Source organism: Lithobates pipiens, unplaced genomic scaffold, assembly GCF_037356315.1.
Source record: "Lithobates pipiens isolate NorthernLeopardFrog02 unplaced genomic scaffold, aLitPip1_a1.2 Scaffold_19, whole genome shotgun sequence".
Taxonomy (NCBI): Eukaryota; Metazoa; Chordata; class Amphibia; order Anura; family Ranidae; genus Lithobates; species Lithobates pipiens.
The window spans coordinates 291267426-291288905 of NW_027507764.1; the positions used below are offsets into that span (position 1 = coordinate 291267426).

The 21480-nt window shown below is 43.1% G+C and overlaps 1 protein-coding gene across 1 annotated transcript in view; it reads left to right on the forward strand.

The window, feature by feature from the left end:
- Positions 1-21480, forward strand: part of ELP2 (elongator acetyltransferase complex subunit 2) — a 373658-nt gene that overhangs the window by 296589 nt on the left and 55589 nt on the right. The window contains exons 15-16 of the mRNA XM_077492004.1: positions 10303-10398; positions 19542-19599. Of these exons, the coding sequence (XP_077348130.1) occupies positions 10303-10398; positions 19542-19599 (154 nt within the window). The remainder of the gene's footprint in view (positions 1-10302; positions 10399-19541; positions 19600-21480) is intronic.

A 21480-nucleotide genomic window follows, 5' to 3' on the forward strand; every position in this document is an offset into this window, starting at 1 on the left:
AAGCCAATTGAGCTATCTATGTGGACTGAACTTATTTTGAGAAGTTATTTACTCCTCCTGCCATGTTTGTTGCCTTATACCCTTATAGATTAGGAATCAAATAGAGATGGACTGTTTCTGCCGTGGGCCTGGCTATTCTTGCACTAAGTAATCCATCAAATGTTCCTATTGAGGGCATTCACTCCTTTAGGGATCCAGCTGATGTTTGGAGACTCTTTTGAAATCCTCCCTTGGTCTGGCAGGTCCAACTCAACAGCCAGCTATTGCCATTTAGCCAACCTGGACATTTGCCAAACTTTGGCAAGCTGGACTGAAGAACTGAGTAACCAAGATCTTAAAGGATAGAGGAGTCTGTGATTTCTACCTTTCTAAAAGCAAGAAAAGCCCCTTTGATAAAGATCTGGTATTGCACTTAGAAATCTTACTTTGCCCTGTGTCAGTGCAGTAATTTTCAGTGATGGACGAACTTCCGACGGGACGCGAACCTTAAAAACCTCCAGGTCATATTTTCAGCCATAAAATACTTACTAGCTGTGCGCACACAGTCCCACAACATGGACACTGACATAACAAAAGTATTAAGTGAATCTGGGATCGACAACGACAAGCATTCTTTTATCTGTGAAATTTTGACAATTCAGGAGTGCATGAAGGCCATGGAGGAGAGTCAAGGTCAGGGCAGGCTATGAAGGGGGTGCAGGAGATGATCAGTGCCACAGTCAGGGCAGCGCAGTCCTGTGCCAGTGTCCCAGTGTGCCAACCTGTGCTTGAGCCCCTCCCTCTGCCCGGCCCTTATCCCCACCTATGCAGGGCTCCACTGCAGTTGTCCGGAGGTGCCAGTCCAGTGCTGATACTCAGCCATGGTGCTGGCACTGCCTGCTGATTGGCTTCTCCGCTGCTATCTCCCTCACTGTCTGAAACCAGCACCGCGAAAGAGACTGAGCACTGTCACCAGCACCGTGATGGAGAGCACTGTCACCAGCACCGTGATGGAGAGCACTGTCACCAGCACCGTGATGGAGAGCACTGTCACCAGCACCGTGATGGAGAGCACTGACACCAGCACCGTGATGGAGAGCACTGACACCAGCACCGTGATGGAGAGCACTGACACCAGCACCGTGATGGAGAGCACTGACACCAGCACCGTGATGGAGAGCACTGACACCAGCACCGTGATGGAGAGCACTGACACCAGCACCGTGATGGAGAGCACTGACACCAGCACTGATACCAGCAACTCGCTGCGGGACCCAAAAATATGACACCGCTCAACCTCTTCAAACAGGAGGGTACAGGCATATAGTACAGTGTGCTTTTTTTTGTTCAAGGAAGTGAGCCAAAGGTAGAAAAAAAGTCTGTGTGCTAGATTAAATAAATCATTTATAGAGTTATGCATATACATGGTCTACTGGTCACATGTTTTGAATTCCTCCGAGATCCATGCCTCATTCATTTTTATAAATGTGAGGTAGTCAACACCGTCGTGAGCTAGGCGAGTGCGCTTATCGGTCACGATCCCCCCTGCTGCGCTGAACGTCCTTTCAGACAGGACACTGGACGAGGGGCAAGCCAACAGTTCCATTGCAAATTGGGCAAGCTCTGGCCAGAGGTCAAGCCTGCCCACCCAGTAGTCCAGGGGTTCATCACTTCTCAGAGCGTCCACATCGGCTGTTAACCCAATGTAGTCGGACACCTGTCGGTCTAGGCATTCCCTGATGCTGGATCCGGATGAGACCTGTCGATGGGTCGGCTGAAAGAATGACCTCATATCATAAGTCACCAACACATCTTCAAACCGCCCTCTTCTTGTAGGCGCTGTTGGATTGGTACCCGCAACTTTCTCTGGGAGTGGGAATTCCTCCTCTGCCAGCGCACGCAAAACAAGAATGCAGCATTTATCGAAGCAAGGCCTGGAAGTGCTCCATTCTCACAGCCCTCTGTGATGGTGGTAACATTTCCGCCATTTTGTGTTTGTACCGGGGGTCTAAGTATGTTGCCACCCAGTACTGGTTCTTGACCTTTATGCTTTTTATACGTGTGTCCCTGTTAAAACACTGAAGCATGAAGGCCCCCATTTGCACTAAACTGGAAGCGGTGTAGTGACCTGGCTCCTTATCATCCAGGATGTTGTCGTCCTCGTTCTCCTCTCCCCATCCACGGACAACAGGGATCCCATAAAGGTTTAAAGCATGCTCTTCTTGCTCCTCCTCATTCGCCCCGGCACCATCCTCCTCTGACTTCTCTTCAGACTCCTGTTGTTGACTTGTCTCAGAGTAGCCCCCCGGAAATTCATCCAGCATTACGACTTCCTCATCTTCCGGCTCCTGCTCCTCCATGGCTTGATCAATGACACGACGCAATGCACACTCCATAAAGAAGGCATAAGGTACGATGTCACTGATGGTGCCATGGCTGTGACTGACCAGTTTGGTGATCTCATCAAATGGCCGCAGAAGTCTGCATGCGTCGCGCATGAGCAGCCACTAGTGCGGTGAAAAAAAACCAAGCTCCCCAAAACCTGTTCTGCCGCAGAGTTCGTACAGGTAGTCGTTAACTGCACATTTCTGCTGGAGCAGCCTATCAAGCATATAGAAGGTAGAGTTCCATCACGTCGGGCAATCGCAAATAAGACGTCTGACCGGCAGATTGTGTCGCCGCTGAATGTCAGCAAGGCAAGCCATGGTCGTGTAAGATGTTCTGAAATGGGCCGAGATTTCCTTGCCTGCCGCAAGATGTCCTGGACCCCAGAGTATTTGACAACGAATCGATGCACGACCAAGTTTAAGACGTGTGCCATGCATGGCATGTGCGTCATTTTGCCCTGTTTCAATGTGCTAAGCAGATTGGCAACGTTGTCGCACACCACTTTACCAACTGTCAAATTGAGCGGTGTTAGCCACTGATCTGCCTGTGAATGCAAAGCTGAAAGGAGTGCAGGGCCAGTGTGGCTCTTGGCTTCCAGGCACAACAGACGCAGCACAGCATGGCAACGTCTCACCTGGCATGTCGAATAGGTTCAGGGGATCTTGGGCGGCGCAGCGGAAGAGACACTAGCAGCAGAAAAGGAGGAGTCAGCTGAGGAGGAGAGGCAGGAGGATGGAGTAGGAGGAGGAAAAGAGGAGCCAGGCCTGCATGCAATCCGTAGCGGTCAAACCAAATCTACACGGGTGCCACGGGTTACATGCTTGACGGCAGTCAAAAGGTTCACCCCGTGGGCAGTAAAAGTTAAATACCTTCCCTGCCTGTGTTTGCTAGACAACGTGTCTGTGGTCGGATGTATCTTGGCTCCGACACATACACATACAATATACATTCTCTTGCCGCTTAACATGGCCATATAGCTCTGGGATGCCCTTCTGTGAGAAATGCTTCCTTCCTGGGACCTTCCATTGTGGTGTTCCAATGGCCACAAATTTTCGAAAGGCCTCCGAGTCCACCAGTTTATATGGCAGTAGTTGGCAGGCTATCAGTTCTGACAAGCCAGCAGTCAACCGTTGGGCAAGAGGGTTATCCGGCGTCGTCATAATTTTACGCTCGAACATTTGGCCCACGGAAGCCTGCCTTTTCCTAGAAAAATGTGAGGATGGCATGATGGAAGTTGGAGTGGAGGACAATTGTGAGGAGAAAGGAGAAGGAGAAGTAATAGACGAGGCTGGACGGTGAGAGCCTGGAGTGTGGCTTTGTGGGTTCCGTTGCTCCCACTGGGCTCGGTGATGGCAGCTCATGTGCCTTCTAAGGGGGTCGTCACTAGGTGAGTGTTGGGCTTACCGCGACTTATGCGTTGACTGCAAAGGCTGCAGATTGCAACACTATTGTCAGCAGCGGACACGTTAAAAAAAAAAAGCCCACACTGCAGAGCCATGTGCCAGCGTCCTGGGAGAGCCAGATGTGACCGTACATGGTTGATGCCTCGTTCCTGATACATTAGCAGTCTGGTTTGTCCCTCCTGTGCAATGTAAGTTCCACCTGCTTCTCCTCCCTATCTGCTGATCCATATCTCCCCTCCTCTTCCTCTCTTGTGGGCACCCACGTGACATCACTAGACACATCATCATCGATGTCACTTTACCCACCGCTATAATTAGAGATCTCGGAGTAGGCAGCAACAGCGGGGGCCAACCTCCTCCTTGGGCTGATCTGGGTACTGTCATCAAACTGCTGAGTGGCGGTTGTTGCTACCTCCTCTTCCTGATCCAATGCCAAGAGTGGCTGTACATCGGCAATGTCTTGTGATGGATCGGAAAATAATTCCTCTGACTCAAGCGGATGGGTATATGGTGGTGGTGTTGGTGGTAGTGTCTTTGGGGGTGCACACAGCAGAGAGTGAAGAAGAGGGTGCAGATCGAGAGGATGAGGAGGGTGCAGAAGAGTAAGGCTGAGTGAGCCACTCAACCAAGTCTGGTGTGTCCATTGACGTAATCGAATGCACCTTCTTTGGGGGGCCACTGGTCTATCACACCAGTTATAATACTTTTTTCTAATTGCGTTGGTCACTCTTTGTAGTATCGCTGCAGAACCGCTCAGCAGTCACAATGCTGCACAGTGGAAATGCACTATACTATGTTTTCTATATTTCCAAGTATTTTATACGCGTATTACACCCCTATATACTGCACACCAAATAGTACACCTATACCAGTCCTTAAAAGGACCTTTGTGGACCCAATAGTAGCTAGCTAGTAGCTAGTGAATTGAAGACTGTCCCTGCTCCAAACACCAAACTGTCCCTCCCTACACTGAGAAACGACAGCTGCAGAATCGGTCAGCAGCACAGCAGTGCAGTGCACTATAATATGCTTTCTATATTTGAAAGAAATTATATTATACGTGTACAACCCTATATAATGTACACCTATACCAGTCCTTAAAAGGACCTTTGTTGACCTAGTAGCTAGTGATTTGCAGACTGTCCCTGCTCCAAACACCAAACTGTCCCTCAGTCCCTACACTGATAAAAGACAGCTGCAGAATCGGTCAGCACTCAGCAGCACAGTAGTCAGCAGTGCACCATAATATACTTTGTATATTTGAAAGAAAGTATATTATACGTGTACAACCCTATATACTGTACACACTTGCATAAGACAGAATGTAAAATGGTCGCCAGATCAGGTCTATTTATAAGGTAGGGGGTATGTCCAATTGTCCATGTGCTGAAATGTCTCATTTGGCGGTCCTGTACCCCATGATGGATGTGTCATCATGAGTCAAAGTTCTTCACAATGTAAACCCATATGTCTGCCGCGTGAACAGAGGCAGAAGTCCGCCGGTTTGTCGAATCGCGACCATTTTGGTCTCAGAGAATATTCTGTGTCTCACATTCTGGCTTTCCTGCAAACCGCTCTTAGCACCCTGAAAGTACAGGTATGAGCCTCATCCATCCACTTTCACAGACCTTTGGCTTTGCACTATTGTGTTAAAACCTTTGTTCAAGGTGTTGCTCATCTCAGACCCTCTTTGCAGAACCCTATACTTATCTGGGATCCTTTAACCCATCAGGTATATTCCCTTAAAGGTTCTTGCTAGCAAAGTAGCCTTTTTGATAGCCATCATGTCTGCCAGAAGTGTACATGAACTTGTGACCCTTTCCTGTAAAGAGAATACTTCACAACAAGGTTGTATTATGTCAGACCATTCTTCCAAAGGTGGTTTTAGCATTCCATCTCATTGAGGACATTGGCAGATTCAAATAGAAAAAGTTGCCAAACACCTAGTCCTTAGCACCTTGCAAGTATTGGTTTGGCCTTGTATGTATTCTTCACCCATGGTGAAATTGGTGTTCTTCTGGGACCTTCTTCAAGTGCTCTTGCACATGCAGAACCCTCTTCCCTTGTGTAATAAGAGAAACCCCTTCTTGTAAAAACTGATCCTTCTCCTATCCATTGCTCCTGGCAGCCATAGTTCTGCCTCACTTGCCTTTTTTTCTTCATGGAAGACACCTTTTTTTTTTTTTTTTTCTACATGAAGTAAAGTATCCTGAAAGCCAGTCATTCTTGCTCCTGGGTTTCCTATCGCATTTTTGGGGATTTTTTTTTCCTCCTACCCATGTTCTAACTTGAAGGCTTGGCAAAGAGTTTTCATGTCTTCCACCCTACTGGGTGGTTAGTTTGCCTTTTTGTCTAGGGATTCTGCTCTCAGTGAACAAGTGTCTCCTTCCCTACCTAAAGTTATTCTCCTAGAGGTGTCAGGATTCCTTTCAGTATCAAGCAAACTATTTAAAGTGAAAGTAGACCTGAGCATCAGCTTTAAGTACTTGTGATCGTATGTATGAGCTCATGTGCACAGTTCTTGTACAGTGAGGAGAAGTCAATTGGGTTCGCTTCAACATGGACAAAAGATGTCCATCTTTACACTTTCAACAAAAGGTGCTATGGCTTTGCCATCTTTTACCTATAACCTTGAATATCTGTCTGGAAGGTCACGCTATGTAAATACTTCATTGGCAGTGAAGCAAATTGACAGCTAGGAACACCTGCAATATGCTAACAGTGATAGTGTAGTATGTTTGTTTCCATTTTTTTGTTTTGTATTCTCTGCTTGAGTCAGTAGGTGGATCCTTTAAGCTCCAATATAAATGTCCCTGTATAAGCTTACGCCTTTTAAAAAACAAAACAAAAAAATAAGAAAAAAATGGTCTTAATCATAAAGTACAGGACAAAGGCATCTGTTCATGAATAATCTAATATATGGCACCAACCTTCAAACCAATAATATTTTTAATAGCAGCCACCCTTTTAAGTGTATAAACCACTAAATAAATATAAATCTGTAAAGTAAAGCGCTACTACTAAACTAGTGCATACAAACTCAACAATGTGAATCCCCCTTTATGTGTACTGTGAAAAACCCACAATATATAAAAAAAAAAAAACTTTTCATATACCAATGCCAAACAATTTTAACAAAAAACATTTTGTGATATCGGTGTCCATAAAATCTATGGAGTAATGCCCACCGCCATTTCAACAAATATCTCCTGTGCAATTCATGACTGTTGTTATACATGTGAAATAGTCCATACACCATGCCTTGTATTATCAGTGACTACTTATTCACTCCCAAATTAAAGTGCTCCACCACGTGAGGTTAAGGGAACCACTTGCCATATTCATATGGCCATAAAGACCTTTTCAGCCTTTAAACTAAACCAGCAAGGAAGATGAGGCAAGTTCAGCATATATAATATGCCCTCCTGTGCAGCTCCTCTCTCACATCCAATTAGGAATCACAAATTCCAAAAAGACATTGGTAGATCGATAGTGCAGCACACTTAATAAAATGTGCTAAATATAATCTTTCAGTCTTTCAGTCATCTGAAGGACTCTTCTCTTGGTCAGTTTTTTTGAAAATGTCCTCAAGACAATTCAACTGTTCCACACTTTCAGCTAGGTGTTAATTTAAAAAAAAAAAAAAAAAAGATTCTACACCCCAACAGTCTGGCCATGGAAACATCCCAAGCAAAAGTCTTTCTTCTAGACAAGAAAATTATTTCCCTGAGAGCTCATGCTTGAGAACTGGGATCCAAGACAAATGCTACAGTGTGATTCTCCATGAGTTTCAGATCCAATGGTTGTCTCCTTTTGAGACCGTATCTTTTGCCCAACTTCATTTAAGAATTCTCCAACAAAGCATTTTGTTGGCATTGAAAATACAGATTCTTTCCCTCACCTTACCCATGCCCCTATCCTAGCCAAACAAGAGCTTCTTTATCTTAGTGGACTACCATTCCAGCCCTAACCGTGGGAAAGTCCTTACCCCCCTACTACAGGGAAGACTTTTTACAACAGACTGGAGGGAGTATTCTGTTCTTGACAGTCCAAGGAACATGGTTAAGAAAGGAAACCAAACTCCCTATCAGCATCCTGGAGCTTAAAGCAGTCAAGGTTGTCCCTGCACTACTGGAACCCCCTTCCGAAAGGACACCCAATCCAGTTCCATTCAGACAATGCAACCACAGTGGCATACATCAACCATCAAGAGGGCTCAAGGATCCTTGCTGCCTTGAGGGAAGCAAATTGGATTATCTCTTGGACAGAAACTCACTGCTCAGCAATTTCAGGGATCCACATGCAAGGAGTGGACATTTAGCAGATGGATTATCTCAGCCATCATAATTGGCCCAAGAGGAATGATCTCTACACCCAGAAGTGTTGTGTCTGATATGCCAAGGATAGTTTATAGGGATTATAGATATGGACCTCCTAGTCTCCAAATTAAACAAGAAGCTACCTCTGTTGTCAGAATCAGGAATACTTTTGGTGTTGCTCTAATAGTTCCCAAACTCAGTTCAGGCAAATGTTATGCCTTCCCTCCAGTACAAATTCTGTCTCCCTTGCTACACAAAATAGAGCAAGAGAGAAAAGTGGTTATTCTAATGTAAGTCTTGAAGCATAGAGGGATTTCTGAGTCTGTGGTTCCTACCTTACTAAAAACAAGAAAATCGATTCCCTGGAAGATTTATTATTATACCTGCAAATCTTAATTTGCCCAGGCATTATTCTGTGCCTCACATTCTGGCCTTATTGCAAACAGGTCTTGAACAGAACTTAGTGTTAAGCACCCTTAAAGGGCAAGTATCAGCTTTAGCTATCCTCTTTCAAAGGCACCTAGCTGCAGAATCCCTTGTAAAAACCTTATTGCAGAGAGTTTCTTGTATCCTTCCTCCAACACCCTGTGCTTGCTTTATGCCTTAATTTGTCTCGATCTTCCTTGCAGAAACCACCCCTTGAACCAAAGGAGATATTCCCCTGGAGGTTCTTGCTGTCAAAGTGCCACTTTTGGTAGCTTTCACATCTGTTTAACATGTTTCTGAATTGGCATACTTCGTATTTTACTCCCAAGACCCATCCTTTCTTTCAAAAGTGGTTTCAGGAATCTACCTCCGTGAGGACATTATACTGCCATCCTTGTGCCCTGCTCCTAAGCTTTCAAACAAATTGCCTCTTCATTGAATGGATTTAGAGCCATTTAATTATACCTCAAAGCTACTGCTTATATATGAAACAAAACAAAAAAAATTATTCCCTGTTTGTTCACTTCACTGCACCTTGCACCCTGCTTTAAAATCCACCATTGTACAGAGAATAATAAACTTGATTGCAAGAACTTTTTCTCTTATAGGGGTTTTAAAGGCAGAAGGTTTTTTATCTTAATGCATTCTATATATACTATTCTATATATTAATATAAAAAGCCTTCTGTGTACAGCAGTTGCCGCAGCACCCCCTAATACTTACCTGAGGCCCCCCTCTGTCTAGCGACATTCATAAATGTCTCAGCCGTCCAAGATTCTTCTTCCTGAATGGCTGAGACAGCACTTGCGCCATTGGCTCCCACTGCTGTCAATCAAAGTCAGCTAGCCAATCGGGGGGGAGGGGCCGGGTTGGGGCTCTACAATCACTTTAAGCAAAAATGCTCTTCCTGCGCTGTTACACATCCACTCCACCAGATCAGTGGGAGTTTCCTGGGCATTTCACAATCAAGCCTCTGTAGCTCAACTGTGTAAGGTTGCCCCTGGTCTCCTGTTCATGCTTTCTTAAAGTTTTACCAGGAGGACATCTGCAGATTCAGCTTATGGCCACAAGTTTTTCAGAGCAGCACTTTTTGACCGTGGGTTCTTTGGCATCTGTTGTTGCCTGTTGACATAGTTATATTTACCTAGTTTTTGCCTACCCTTTGTATTCATGGGTTGAGGACATCTCATGGTGTATGCATGTGTTACCTGTGTCCTGTACTGTATGAGTAAGATGAAAATAATTTTGATCTGGGCTGTAAAATTCCATATGTTGGAGTTTAGTGCAGCACATAGGCCATGCTACCTTTTTTGCTTTCCTTGGGTAATTCTGCATTGCTTGCTACAAAACTGAGGATTCACTGAATGGGGAAGGCTATGAGAAAGGCGCCCTGGGATGCGTGTCCTCAAAAGTTTGCCGGTGTCCGTTCACCTGAAGGTGCATGTCTCTAACCCATTGTTTATAAATATGTTGCTGTACTCCAAGATATGGAATCATTTATTTTTCCCAACAGAATGCAATACTTAAAGCTGAAATTTTCACACACTGAATGAATCAGAAGTGGTGAGTGCCTCATACCTTATCTCATGGCTGTGCCTGAGGCTTCAGTTAAGAGACAGCTTTTCTGAAAGGAGATAACTGCTGTGCTTTCTCTAGAAAATGATGGGACTCTGGGAATCCTTTCTTTGAAATATGGTTTAATTCATATATAAATACATGCAATTTAAACAGGCACACAATTATTAATTTTATCGATAATTGTAATACATGTTTTTACTTTTTCATAGGGGAATTAAGTGGAGCTGCAGTTCAAGAAGAAAACACATTTAGTAGTGTTTCTGATCCGTATTCTCAGCCTTATTTTCAGCCCCTTGTCCTGACAGGTGAGCTAACAAGCTTTTCCTTTTATTATTAATAGATAATCATAAATGTTGGAAATTTTTATATAAGATGTTTCCAAACAATATTATATTTCACTCCAATGTTGCACACTTTAATTTATGTTAAATTATCTAATATTTTATAAAACCTCTACTGTTATTTGTGTTAAGGTGTTGGAGTATCAGTGCTCTTGATAACCAGTCAAACATGTATGCAATTAAGTGTGGAGGTCTCAGGAGGTAATTTAATGGGACTTTCATGGTGCCAAATACACAGAAAAAGAAACCATATCACTTATAAAAATATAACAAAATGTATTCAACAATAAACAAACATTTAAAACCAATAGAAATGGCTATACCCCCCCTTTTTCCCTCCCCTCCCACTCCTCCCTCTCCTCCTCCCACTCCTCCCTCTCCTCCTCCCTCTCCTCCTCCCTCTCCTCCCCCCCCACTCCTTCCTCATTTCTTCCTCTCATCCTTTCCCTTCCCCTTGCTCAAAACCCCCCTTTTTCCACCACCTCCCCCTCCCCCTTCTTCCTTCCTCCCCCCCCCCTCCCCATTGCTTCCCCTCTCTTATTCCTCCTCCTTCCCCCTTTCCTTCCCCTCTCTCTTCCTTTTAACTCATCTCTGGTTAATCTTTTTCTGTTTGGATAGACTGGCCCCGGCCTATGGTCGTGGGCCTCCTCTGGCCAGTCTTTCCATTCCACTAGTGGCTCCACATCAGTGTGCAGTTAATAAGCCCTGGTTGGTGGGTAATTAATGGATATGGACGGTCATGACACACATCTTTTTGTATATTGGCATTGCCTTGTATTTTTATAACTGTATTTTTGTTTTCTGTAGTCACACATCTAATTTGTCTTTCAACAAATATCCCCTGAGGAAGCCCCAGCGGGCAAGACATGGCGGGACACAATTGCTGAAAAACTTAGATGTATCTACCTTCATGGTGTGTAACTGTATTTGTGCAATGTTCGGTATAGCCATTTCTATTGGTTTTAAATGTTTGTTTATTGTTGAATAACTTTTGTTATATTTTTATAAGTGATATGGTTTCTTTTTCTGTGTCTTTGGCACCCTGAAAGTCCCATTAAATTACTTCCCGAAATCTCCATACTATTCAGGGATGGTGGTGCCTTCTATGGACTTTGTCACCCATCCATACTATTTAGTGTATGCAATTAAGTATTTGAATATTTTGACTTAAATTACTATTAATTTACAGGTTTACTTTTTAAGATGTATATGCATTTACCTTTTACGATTACTAACTTTATCTGAGTCTGACTATTCAGCTGCAATGTCAGGGGTCACCTGAAGTGGGAGTGGGCCTCTCAATGACAAAGTGAACAATCAAAGGGCCAAACATGCTGAACACAGTGATTTAAATTAAATTGGGCCTTGTAGTCTCCTCAATGGAACAGCGGATGTCAGCGGAAACCTGCCACCATCCAATTGGATCTTGCCTGCTAAATGCAGATGGATGGTGGTCCTATTTCTTATTGTGTATCATGGAACACAGAGCAATAATAGTCACTATGTGGGTTATAGGCCACCTTCAGGTGATGGACACTGGCATGTCCTAAATTAAAAAGTGCACTCCCTATATAACCCCTCCCACTGGTGGGAGTACCTCCATTTTTTCGCCAGTGTCTAAGGTGTTGGTCACGAGTGAAGATGTGCTGTGCTGAGCTCCACTGGAGCAATCCTTGCTGGGGTAGCCATGCAGAACGGATCCATTCAAAGTGTCTTTGTGACTGAATTAAATGGTACCCGGGCCTCGTATCCCAAGAAACAATGTCTTGCCTGTAACGCTTCTCTTTTTAGAGAGCTGGACCCCGGGATCCAGTACTTTTTGGTAGTAAGGCCATAAAGTTTTCTGGTGGAGGTGCTATTACAGGTCCAGGATTGTCGGTTTCCTTGAGGTGCCCCAGCTCCTGAAGGTTTACGGAACCCACCGTGAAGGGTGAAAATTGGGTCTGTTTGCCACAGAAAACCCTGTGGTGGGAAAGGTAAGTGGGAGTTTTCTAAGACGTTTTTAAAGATTTTTCTTTTGAATGTCTCCTTTAAATCAGTAAGTGTTGTCATGCCTATGTGTCACCGCTGGGGGCTGTATTGAGCACATGCGTCTCAGAGAGCTCACGTTTGTTTCCAGAAGGCAGCAAGTTTCTCTCCTTCACAGCAGCAAGTCCTCCGGTAAGTCTGGGGGAGTTCCGTCTCCCCACCAGATGCCCCCTGGTGACGTTTTTTCCTCCCCTCTTCTTGGGGAAAGAGCACCAACGGATTTTGGAAAACAAAAAGTGGCACGCCTCTCAAAGGCTACCAGACCCCTTCCTTCTTCCTCCCAGATATCCCATAGGATCAGGAGCCCACGCTCATGTGGGAAAAACTTATTTTTTGAGAGAAAAAAAAAAGAGAGGGGAAGAGCTGTAGGCTTAGCACGGCATTGGTGTCCTCTAACATCCAGCGCAGGAAGGGCTATTTTAAAAGCACTATTGTGTTATTACATGCTGCAAGAGGGACACAAGAGAAATTAGGTTGGTGACACAGGCATTCCTTGACGACACATTTGCTGCTGCATCAATCTGAGCATTGATAGCAGTAACAGAGCTGAACTATTACTCAAGCAGTGGATGCATTCCTTCTGGTACCTCTGCTTTGTGCATCGAGCTATGGTCAGAAGGGGGGTGAAAACACCCCAATAAGAGGCTCTAGAAAGACTTTCACAGTCGCACAGAAGCCTAGATCCATCCCAGTAAGATGGCATCCTCCCCTGAGAGTAATATGGCCGGTCACTGTGAACTGTCAGGAGGGGCAAGTGTTGCAGATGATCTTAAAACTGCAGCCCCTGTGTATTTTACTAAGAGGGTTTTTTATTCAACTATTTTAATCTTGAAGTAAAGGTGGATGCTTTAATTGCATCCCAGAGTGGGACTAAGCATAGCAGCTCCCTGTCCATTGCTCAGGACCCTCATTCTGAGGAAAAAGGTGCGAGAGATGACGAATTTCTCACAAGGACCAGGAAAAGGCTGACGTCTCCTCTTCCGAAGAACCTGATGTGGAGTATCAGGTTGTTGGTACATTCGCCCACTGAATTGGTCCACTCCACATTTTTACTGCCAATAACGCAGTCAGTCGATCAGCCCACTTCTGGTTTGGGTTCACTAAAGCCTCCCCAATCTGTTCATCTTTTCCTATCCATTCGTGGCTAAAAAAAACATGTGTTCTGAGTGAGATCACCCAGATAAACCGTTTTTTTTCCTCTGAAAAAGTTCTCAATACTTTATTCTATGGAGGAAGGGTTTTATGGGTAGCTCCAGCAACTTGCGCTGCTATATCCTCTGTAAATAAAAACCTGACTTGTCCAGTAGACAATGCTCATATGCTAAAGGGTCCAACAGATAAGAGGAAGGAGTTCCTCTTTAAAATAACTATATTTCGTTCGTAGGTTCAGTCATTCATCCTGCGCTGGCAGCGTCCAGAGTATCCCAGGCCTTAAAGGACCAGTTTATAGAGGTACTCAGTTATTCCTGATCAGCAGGCCCAAGATTTGGCCAGCATATCAGAAGCATTGTGTTTACAGTTGATGCTATGAAAGATTATTTTCTCCAGGCCTCACGGCTCATGCTAGGGCTGGTACATGTGCGTAGAATCCTACGGTTAAAAAATTGGTCAGCCAAAGTTCCATGCAAAAGCTCTTGGCCAGTTTCGCTTTTTATGGTGAATGTTTATTTGGCGACATTCTGGATAAGTATATCCAAAGACTTTCTAATGGGAAAAGTTCCCTTTTTTTCCTGTTAAGAAGAAGTTTTTATGTTTTAAATATACTTCTCCAGTACTAGGGGCATTAGCTTCCAGGCAGTCACGACGGGCTCCACCATCAAATTTTAAGAGGTAAACCTCTGGGTCAGTCCCAGGGTCAAAGAGGACCTAGGCAAGGTAACCCACAAAACGAAATACTAAAGCCTTATGAGGGGGTGCCCCCGCTTGCTCGAGTGGGGGGAAAGGCACAGTTTTCATGGATCTGACAGGAACAATGTCAAGATGGTTGGCTTGCTCAATTTCTCTAGGTTACAAACTAGAGTCCTGAGGGTTCCCGTCTCCTCGTTTCTCAGATAAAACGTTCCCAGATATCCAGTGAAAAGGAGTCTCTCTCTCTAGCTTTGGATCATCTCTTTTCTCAAAGAGTGATATCGGTGGCCCACTTAGTAAAGCAAGGATTATGCCCCGTACACACGAGCAGACTTTTCAACATCCAAAGTCCGACGGACTGATTCCGTCAGACTATTCGATCGTGTGTGGGCTGCAACGGACTTTTGATTCACCAAAGTTTGACGGACTTTAGAATATGGAACATGCTTCAAATTTTCCCGACGGAACTCCACCAGACCCGGTCCCTTCGAAAAATTCGCTCGTGTGTATGCTATTCCGACGGACTAAAACCGACGCTAGGGCAGCTATTGGCTACTGGCTATGAACTTCCCTATTCGAGTCCAGTCGTACGTCATCACGTTCGAATCCGTCGGAGTTTAGTGTGATTGTGTGTGGCCAAGTCCGCTCAGTCGAAAAGTCCGTCAGAACTCTGTCGGAACTCCGGCAGAACTCCGGCAGAACTCCTTCGGAAGTCTGTCGGACATAAGTCCTCTCGTGTGTACGGGGCTTTAGGGTTTTATTCAAACCTTTTTACGGTTCCAAAACCATACAGGGATCTCAAAGATCTAAACTGGTTTTGAATATCTGTTCTTTTCACATGGAGTCAATCTGGTCAGTAGTCTCTATCCTACAAGGGGGAGAACTTCTAGTATCAATCGACATCAAGGATGTTTTTCCATGTGCCGATTTTTCCCCGCTCACAAGAAATGTGTACGCTTCTAGGTAGTTAATCTTAATTTCCACTTTGTAGCTCTGCCTTCAGTCTAGCTACTGCACCTCAAGTGTTTACAAAGGTCCTGGCTCCTCCTTTAGCCAGGTTAAGGGCTCAAGGTATAACGATACTAGCCTACTTAGACAATATAGTCTTGATAGATCAATCGGTAGCCCGCTTAAATCCAAAGTTTGGTCACCACAGTCAGCTACCTGGAATACCTAGGCTGGATTCTTAACCTAGATAAATCCTTCTTAGAACCATCAAGGAGATGGCAGTACTTGGGGATGATCATAGATACATCTCAGAAGAGGGTGTTTTGCCCCAGGAAAGGATCAGTTCCATAAGGGAACTTATTCAGTTGATCAAGACAAAGAAGAATCCTTCTAATTGACTTTGCATGAAATTGTTGGGAAAGATGGTGGCTTCTTCGAGTCCGTTCCTTATGCGCAGTTTCATTCAAGACTGCAAAATAGTATCCTGTCTACTTGAATCAAGAAGGTCCAAGCTCTGGACTTCCCAATGTGTTTATCCCCCAAAGTGCGTCAGAGCCTCAATGGTTGATGTCCAAGAATCTTCAGAAAGGAATATCCTATCTACCAGTTACCTGGAAGGTGGTAACAACAAATGCCAGCCTTCTGGGCTGGGGAGCAGTCCTGAAGAAGTGTCTGTCCAAGGGAAATGATCCAAATCAGAGAGGACCTTTCCCATCCATATTCTAGAGATTCAAGCAGTACGCCTGGCCCCAGAGGCCTGGACGCTCAGACTACGGAATTGTCCTGTCAGGATCCAATCCGACAATGTCACAGCAGTGGCCTATATCAATCACCAAGGGGGCACGAGAAGTCGTGCAGCCCAGAGAGAGGTGAATCTTATTCTATCTTGGGCAGAAAAGAACATTCCTTGCCTATCAGAAATTTTCATTCCAGGAATAGAGAATTGGCAGGCAGACTACTTGAGTCGCCAACAATTGTTTTTGGGAGAATGGTCCCTTCACCCCGACATCTTTCTGTCAATATGTCAAAGAGGAAAAATTCCAGATGTGGATCTGTTTGCGTCCAGGTACAACAACAACATCGACAACTCTGTGTCAAAGACAGGGGATTCGATGGCATAGGGGACAAATGCCTTGGTTTTTCCATAGGAATCTATTTTTTTTTCTCATTGATCCATGCGTTTCCTCCTGTTCTGCTGCTTCTGCATCTCGCAGGATCAAGTAAGTAGGGAAGGAGATGATTCTTGTGGACCCAGTGTGGCCCAGGAGATCTTGGTTAGCCGAGATCATAAAGATAACAGTAGGGGACCCTTGTACCCTACCGCTATGACCAGACCTTCTCTCACCTCGTCCGGTATTCCATCCTACCTTACAAAATCTAAATTTAGCAGTTTGACTATTGAGACCCACATTCTGGAAGGATCGTGTGCTGTTAGCTTCAGAAGTTTCTACTTTTGGTTAATGCTAGGAAGCCGGCCTCTAGTGTCATATTCTATAGAATCTGGAAGGCATATGTCTCCTGTTTTGTATCCAGGGGTTGGCACCCCAGGTAATATGTCATAGGTAGGATCCTTGTATTTCTATCAAAGGCAAGCTAGTCTCTTGGTTCCCTAATTTTGTTGTCTCCCTTCCTTTCAGTTGGCATTCCCACATAGTTACTACTACGGCCCTGTGTCCTGTGATGTATGATAAGAAAATAGGATTTTTATAACACCTTACCTGTAAGATCCTTTTCTTTGAAGTACATCATGGGACACAGAGGTCCCTCCCTTGCACGTCTATTGCTTTTCTACAAAACTGAGATACTCCCACCAGTGGGAGGGGTTATATAGGGAGTGCACTTTTTTAATTTAGGTCGTGCCAGTGTCCATCACCTGAAGGTGGCCTATAACCCACATGGTTACTACTTTGGCTCTGTGTCCCGTGATGTACTTCAAAGAAAAGGATTTTACAGGTAAGCTGTTATAAAAATCCTATTTTTCCATCCGTCTGTCGGATCGGAAGAAAATGGACAGGTGGTCCATTTCCACTCGATTCCCCCATAAAAGGGAGCGGGACTGTGTCTGCTCTGCACAGTGAGCGGGCATGGACCTGTCATCTGCCTGCCCAGCAGGGATCAGTGGAGTGATCCCCCACTGAGCAAGCGGAATCCATAAGATGGAGGCATCCATTTGCAAGGTGCCTAAGAACAGCGCAGTTATCTATTTTAACAATACATGGAGATTAGAAATCCAATACTTGAGCCAAATTGTTGTTACCAGGGTATATTGCTGCATGCAGGGTGCAGGATATGTTGAATCCCGAATAGAAAAGCCTCATTGTTTCAATACCCTCTGTGTGGGAACAGGTATTTGTTGATCAGCCATGCAGATTAGATGACTATTTTACACAATTCCTAGTGACTAGCTTGAAAATCATTATTTAGATGGTTCATTAACTTTAAAATCTAAAAGACAGAAACATCTATCTGGATTAATAGTTTAAATACATTTGGTTTATTCTTCATTTATGAAAAGGTGGGAGGAGCCATATTTCTTTTTTGCTCCTGGGGCCACTGTGCATCCAAAACTGTTGAATTACAGTGTAGGTAAAGCCTAATAATATAGAATGGTTTATACCAAAATGCATATAGTTATTTTGCCCTCATACCCATCATCAAGGCAATGCATTTTAACCCTGATTGCAAGGAAAGGAGGGATTGGGGATTATATATTAAAAACAGAACTGACTGTTAAGCAGCTAACTGTATAACAAATAAATGCTATTATATACAGTCTAGAGACACACAGGCACGGACTAAAAACAAAGATATACCTACTAGAGCCCAAGATACTACCAAAATGTTCTTCAAAACATACAGTATATAAATATGTCATACAGTATTAATCATTGCATCAAAAAACGTACATCATATATACAGATAAGGATGTAATAATCAGATAACAATAGTGGTGGCATTATCTCACAATAGCCGCAGTTCCTTAAAAGGCTCCTGAATTATCAACTTCTATGGACAAAATAGAGTGGTACATTATATTATTCAGAATATTCCAAGAGGACTCTGTAAAAGCTTCCTATGCTGTTTAGGATGTAGCACATCAAAAGGTTGAAACAAACACATCAATGTGACAGCCAATCTATGAATGCTGTAATATTGAATGAATGAATGAATGAAATACTTATATAGCGCACAATGCGAACTGAATCGTCTCTAGGATATTGTAATCTACAAATGCCTAAATGCTCCTGGTATGATAAAGGTCTCAAGGTGGAGTTTAACCTTTGATTTATCAAAGAAGAGAATGTCCATATATACTCTTTTAAAGACTCCAGAGAGCCAGTATACAGTATATGGTAGTGGGTGCAACATTATCCAGTCTATAGATGATTTAACCTGTCATTAGTAGTATACAAATGTTCACAAGCAGATTTCTACAGGAAACACAAGACCTTGTATACACAGCTTAGATGTGTAACTTGCATGTGTGGCTTGTATAGTTGGTGCATCAGCATCTAGTCTCCAGGTGGTCTTAACCAGTCATTAGTGATACAGGTGGATTTAGCCAGTCATTAGTGTGTGTGTCCACATGCAGATTTATACAGGGACCATATATGCATGGCTTAGATGTCACCCCAAATAGTTGGAAACCTATTAAGCAGTTGACTAAAGTAGACACAAATGTACAATAGTCTTACTCAAACATAAACTCAAATCATAAAGGCTCCATACCAATTGTAAAAGTAAGAGTCCATCCATCATAAAAGGACACCACGACTTAATCAAATGGAAAAAAGACTGATGTCTGACTGGTTTTGTTGGTGGCCCAACCTCCTCTGACTGCTTAGCCCAGAGTGCTATACAACATCCCTAAATCTAGACGAGGTGTTAAAGAAAATTCCTGAAGGCTTGGAATGCTGGAGGTGGCTCCAGGCCCCTTCTTTCCTGTAAACCAAGATATTCCACTGTCTCACCACATCTCAAAATGATAACGCCCCCAGGTGGAGCAGCAATAATGCATGCAATAGGAGATCTGTGCAAGGAGTAATGGAGCAGAAAGGATAGAACTGTATTTTACAGTGTTAAACTGTATGCTATGGTCAGTGCTTGATTAGTGCAAATTTCTCCTTTCAGTAGGCTGATGAGCCAACATCTAAGCTATATAAAACTAATTTAGTGAAGGAACAGAAAGCCTGAGTAAAGTCTTCTGTCTTTATTACTGTGAATAATTAGAAATGTACTATGCATTACTGGATTGTTTGCATTGTAAGTGTTTTTCTTTGTAGAACCTCCAACTGAAGATCATTTGTTACAAAACACACTGTGGCCTGAAGTTCAAAAATTGTAAGTTCTCTTTCTATCTTACTTGAGCCTTTACACACTTGCAACTTTTCCCAGCATATTTGTGTTACTACCTTTTTCCCTCATAAATGTATTTGTTTTGCGAAACAACCAATTTATTAATCATTTTTGTGGCAATTTATAAGCCAGGGATACTGATTTATTTGCTATGCATCATGCTTGACATTTTAATGAGGTGTCTTTCATTTAACCCTTACTTCTCAGCTGTTAGTTTGGTATGTATTGATCTCACAAATTGCACCATCAATTTTATTTTGCCCTAATTGTTTTATCTAATCAAAGTTTATTTAACCACTTGACCACTGGGCACTTAAACACCCTTAATAACCAGACCAATTTTCAGCTTTTGGTGCTCTCACATTTTGAATGACAATTACTCAGTCATGCAACACTGGACCTATATGAAATTTTTGTCCTTTTTTTCACACAAATAGAGCTTTCTTTTGGTGGTATTTAATCACCTCTCAGTTTTTTATTTTTTGTGCTATAAAAGAAAAAAGACCGAAAATTCTACGAAAAAATGAATTTTTCTTCGTTTGTTATAAAATTTAGCAGATTAGTAATTTTTTCTTCATAAATTTTGGCCAAAATTTATACTACTACATATCTTTGGTAAAAATAAGTACAAATTGGTGGATATTATTTGGTCTTTGTGAAAGAGTCCACAAGCTGTGGTGCCAATATCTGAAAATTTCGGCCTATTTCAATTCTTGACCCTAACATGCCATAAAAGTACAAATACCCCCCAAATGACCCCTTTTTGGAAAGAAGACATTCCAATGTATTTAGTAAGAGGCATGATGAGTTTTTTGAAGTTGTCATTTTTTCCCACAATTCTTTGCAAAATCAAGATTTTTTTTCCTTTTTTTTTTCCACAAAATTGTCATATTATCAGGTTATTTCTCACACACAGCAAATGCATACCACAAATTACACCCCAAAACACATTCTGCTATTACTCCAGAGTACGGCGATACCACATGTGTGAGACTTTTACACAGTGTGGCCACATACAGAGGCCCAAAATGCAGGGAGCGCCATCGGGCGTTCTGGAGCACCCAGGACAATTCTGAAATTTCTCTCCTACATGTAAAAATCATCATTTATTTGCTAGAAAATTACAGAGAACCCCAAAACATTATATATTTTTTTTTAGCAAAGACCCTGGAGAATACAATGGTGGTCGTTGCAAATTTTTATCTCACACGGTATTTGCGCAGCAATTTTTCGAACACGTTTTTTCAGGGAAAAAACAGTTTTGTGCTTAAAAAATAAAAAAAACAGTAAAGTTAGCCCAATTTTTGCATAAAGTGAAAGATGAAGTTATGCTGAGTAAATAGATATCGAACATGTCACTCTTCAAAATTGCACATGCTCGTGGAATGGCGCCAAACGTCGCTACTTAAAAAATCCCCATAGGCGACGCTTTAAATTTTTTTTACTGGTTACATGTTTTGAGTTGCAGAGGAGGTCTAGGGCTAGAATTATTTCTCTCGCTCTAACGTTCGCAGCGATACCTCACATGTGTGGTTTGAACACCGTTTTCGTATGTGGGCGGGGTTTACGTATGCGTTCGCTTCTGCATGCGAGCACATGGGGACATGGGCGCTTTAAATTTTTTTTTTTTTTTATTGTTCATTTTACTTTATTTATTTTAGTTTGACATTTTTTTCCCCAAAAATAAATTTTTTATCACTTTTATTCCTATTACAAGGAATGTAAACATCCCTTGTAGTAGGAATATGGGATGACGGGTCCTCTTTACTGTGAAATCTGGGGGTCAGTATGACCCGACATCTCACCTCTAGGCTGGGAAGCCTGAAATAAAAAAAAAAAAATGATTCTGGCTTTGATCGTACTGGC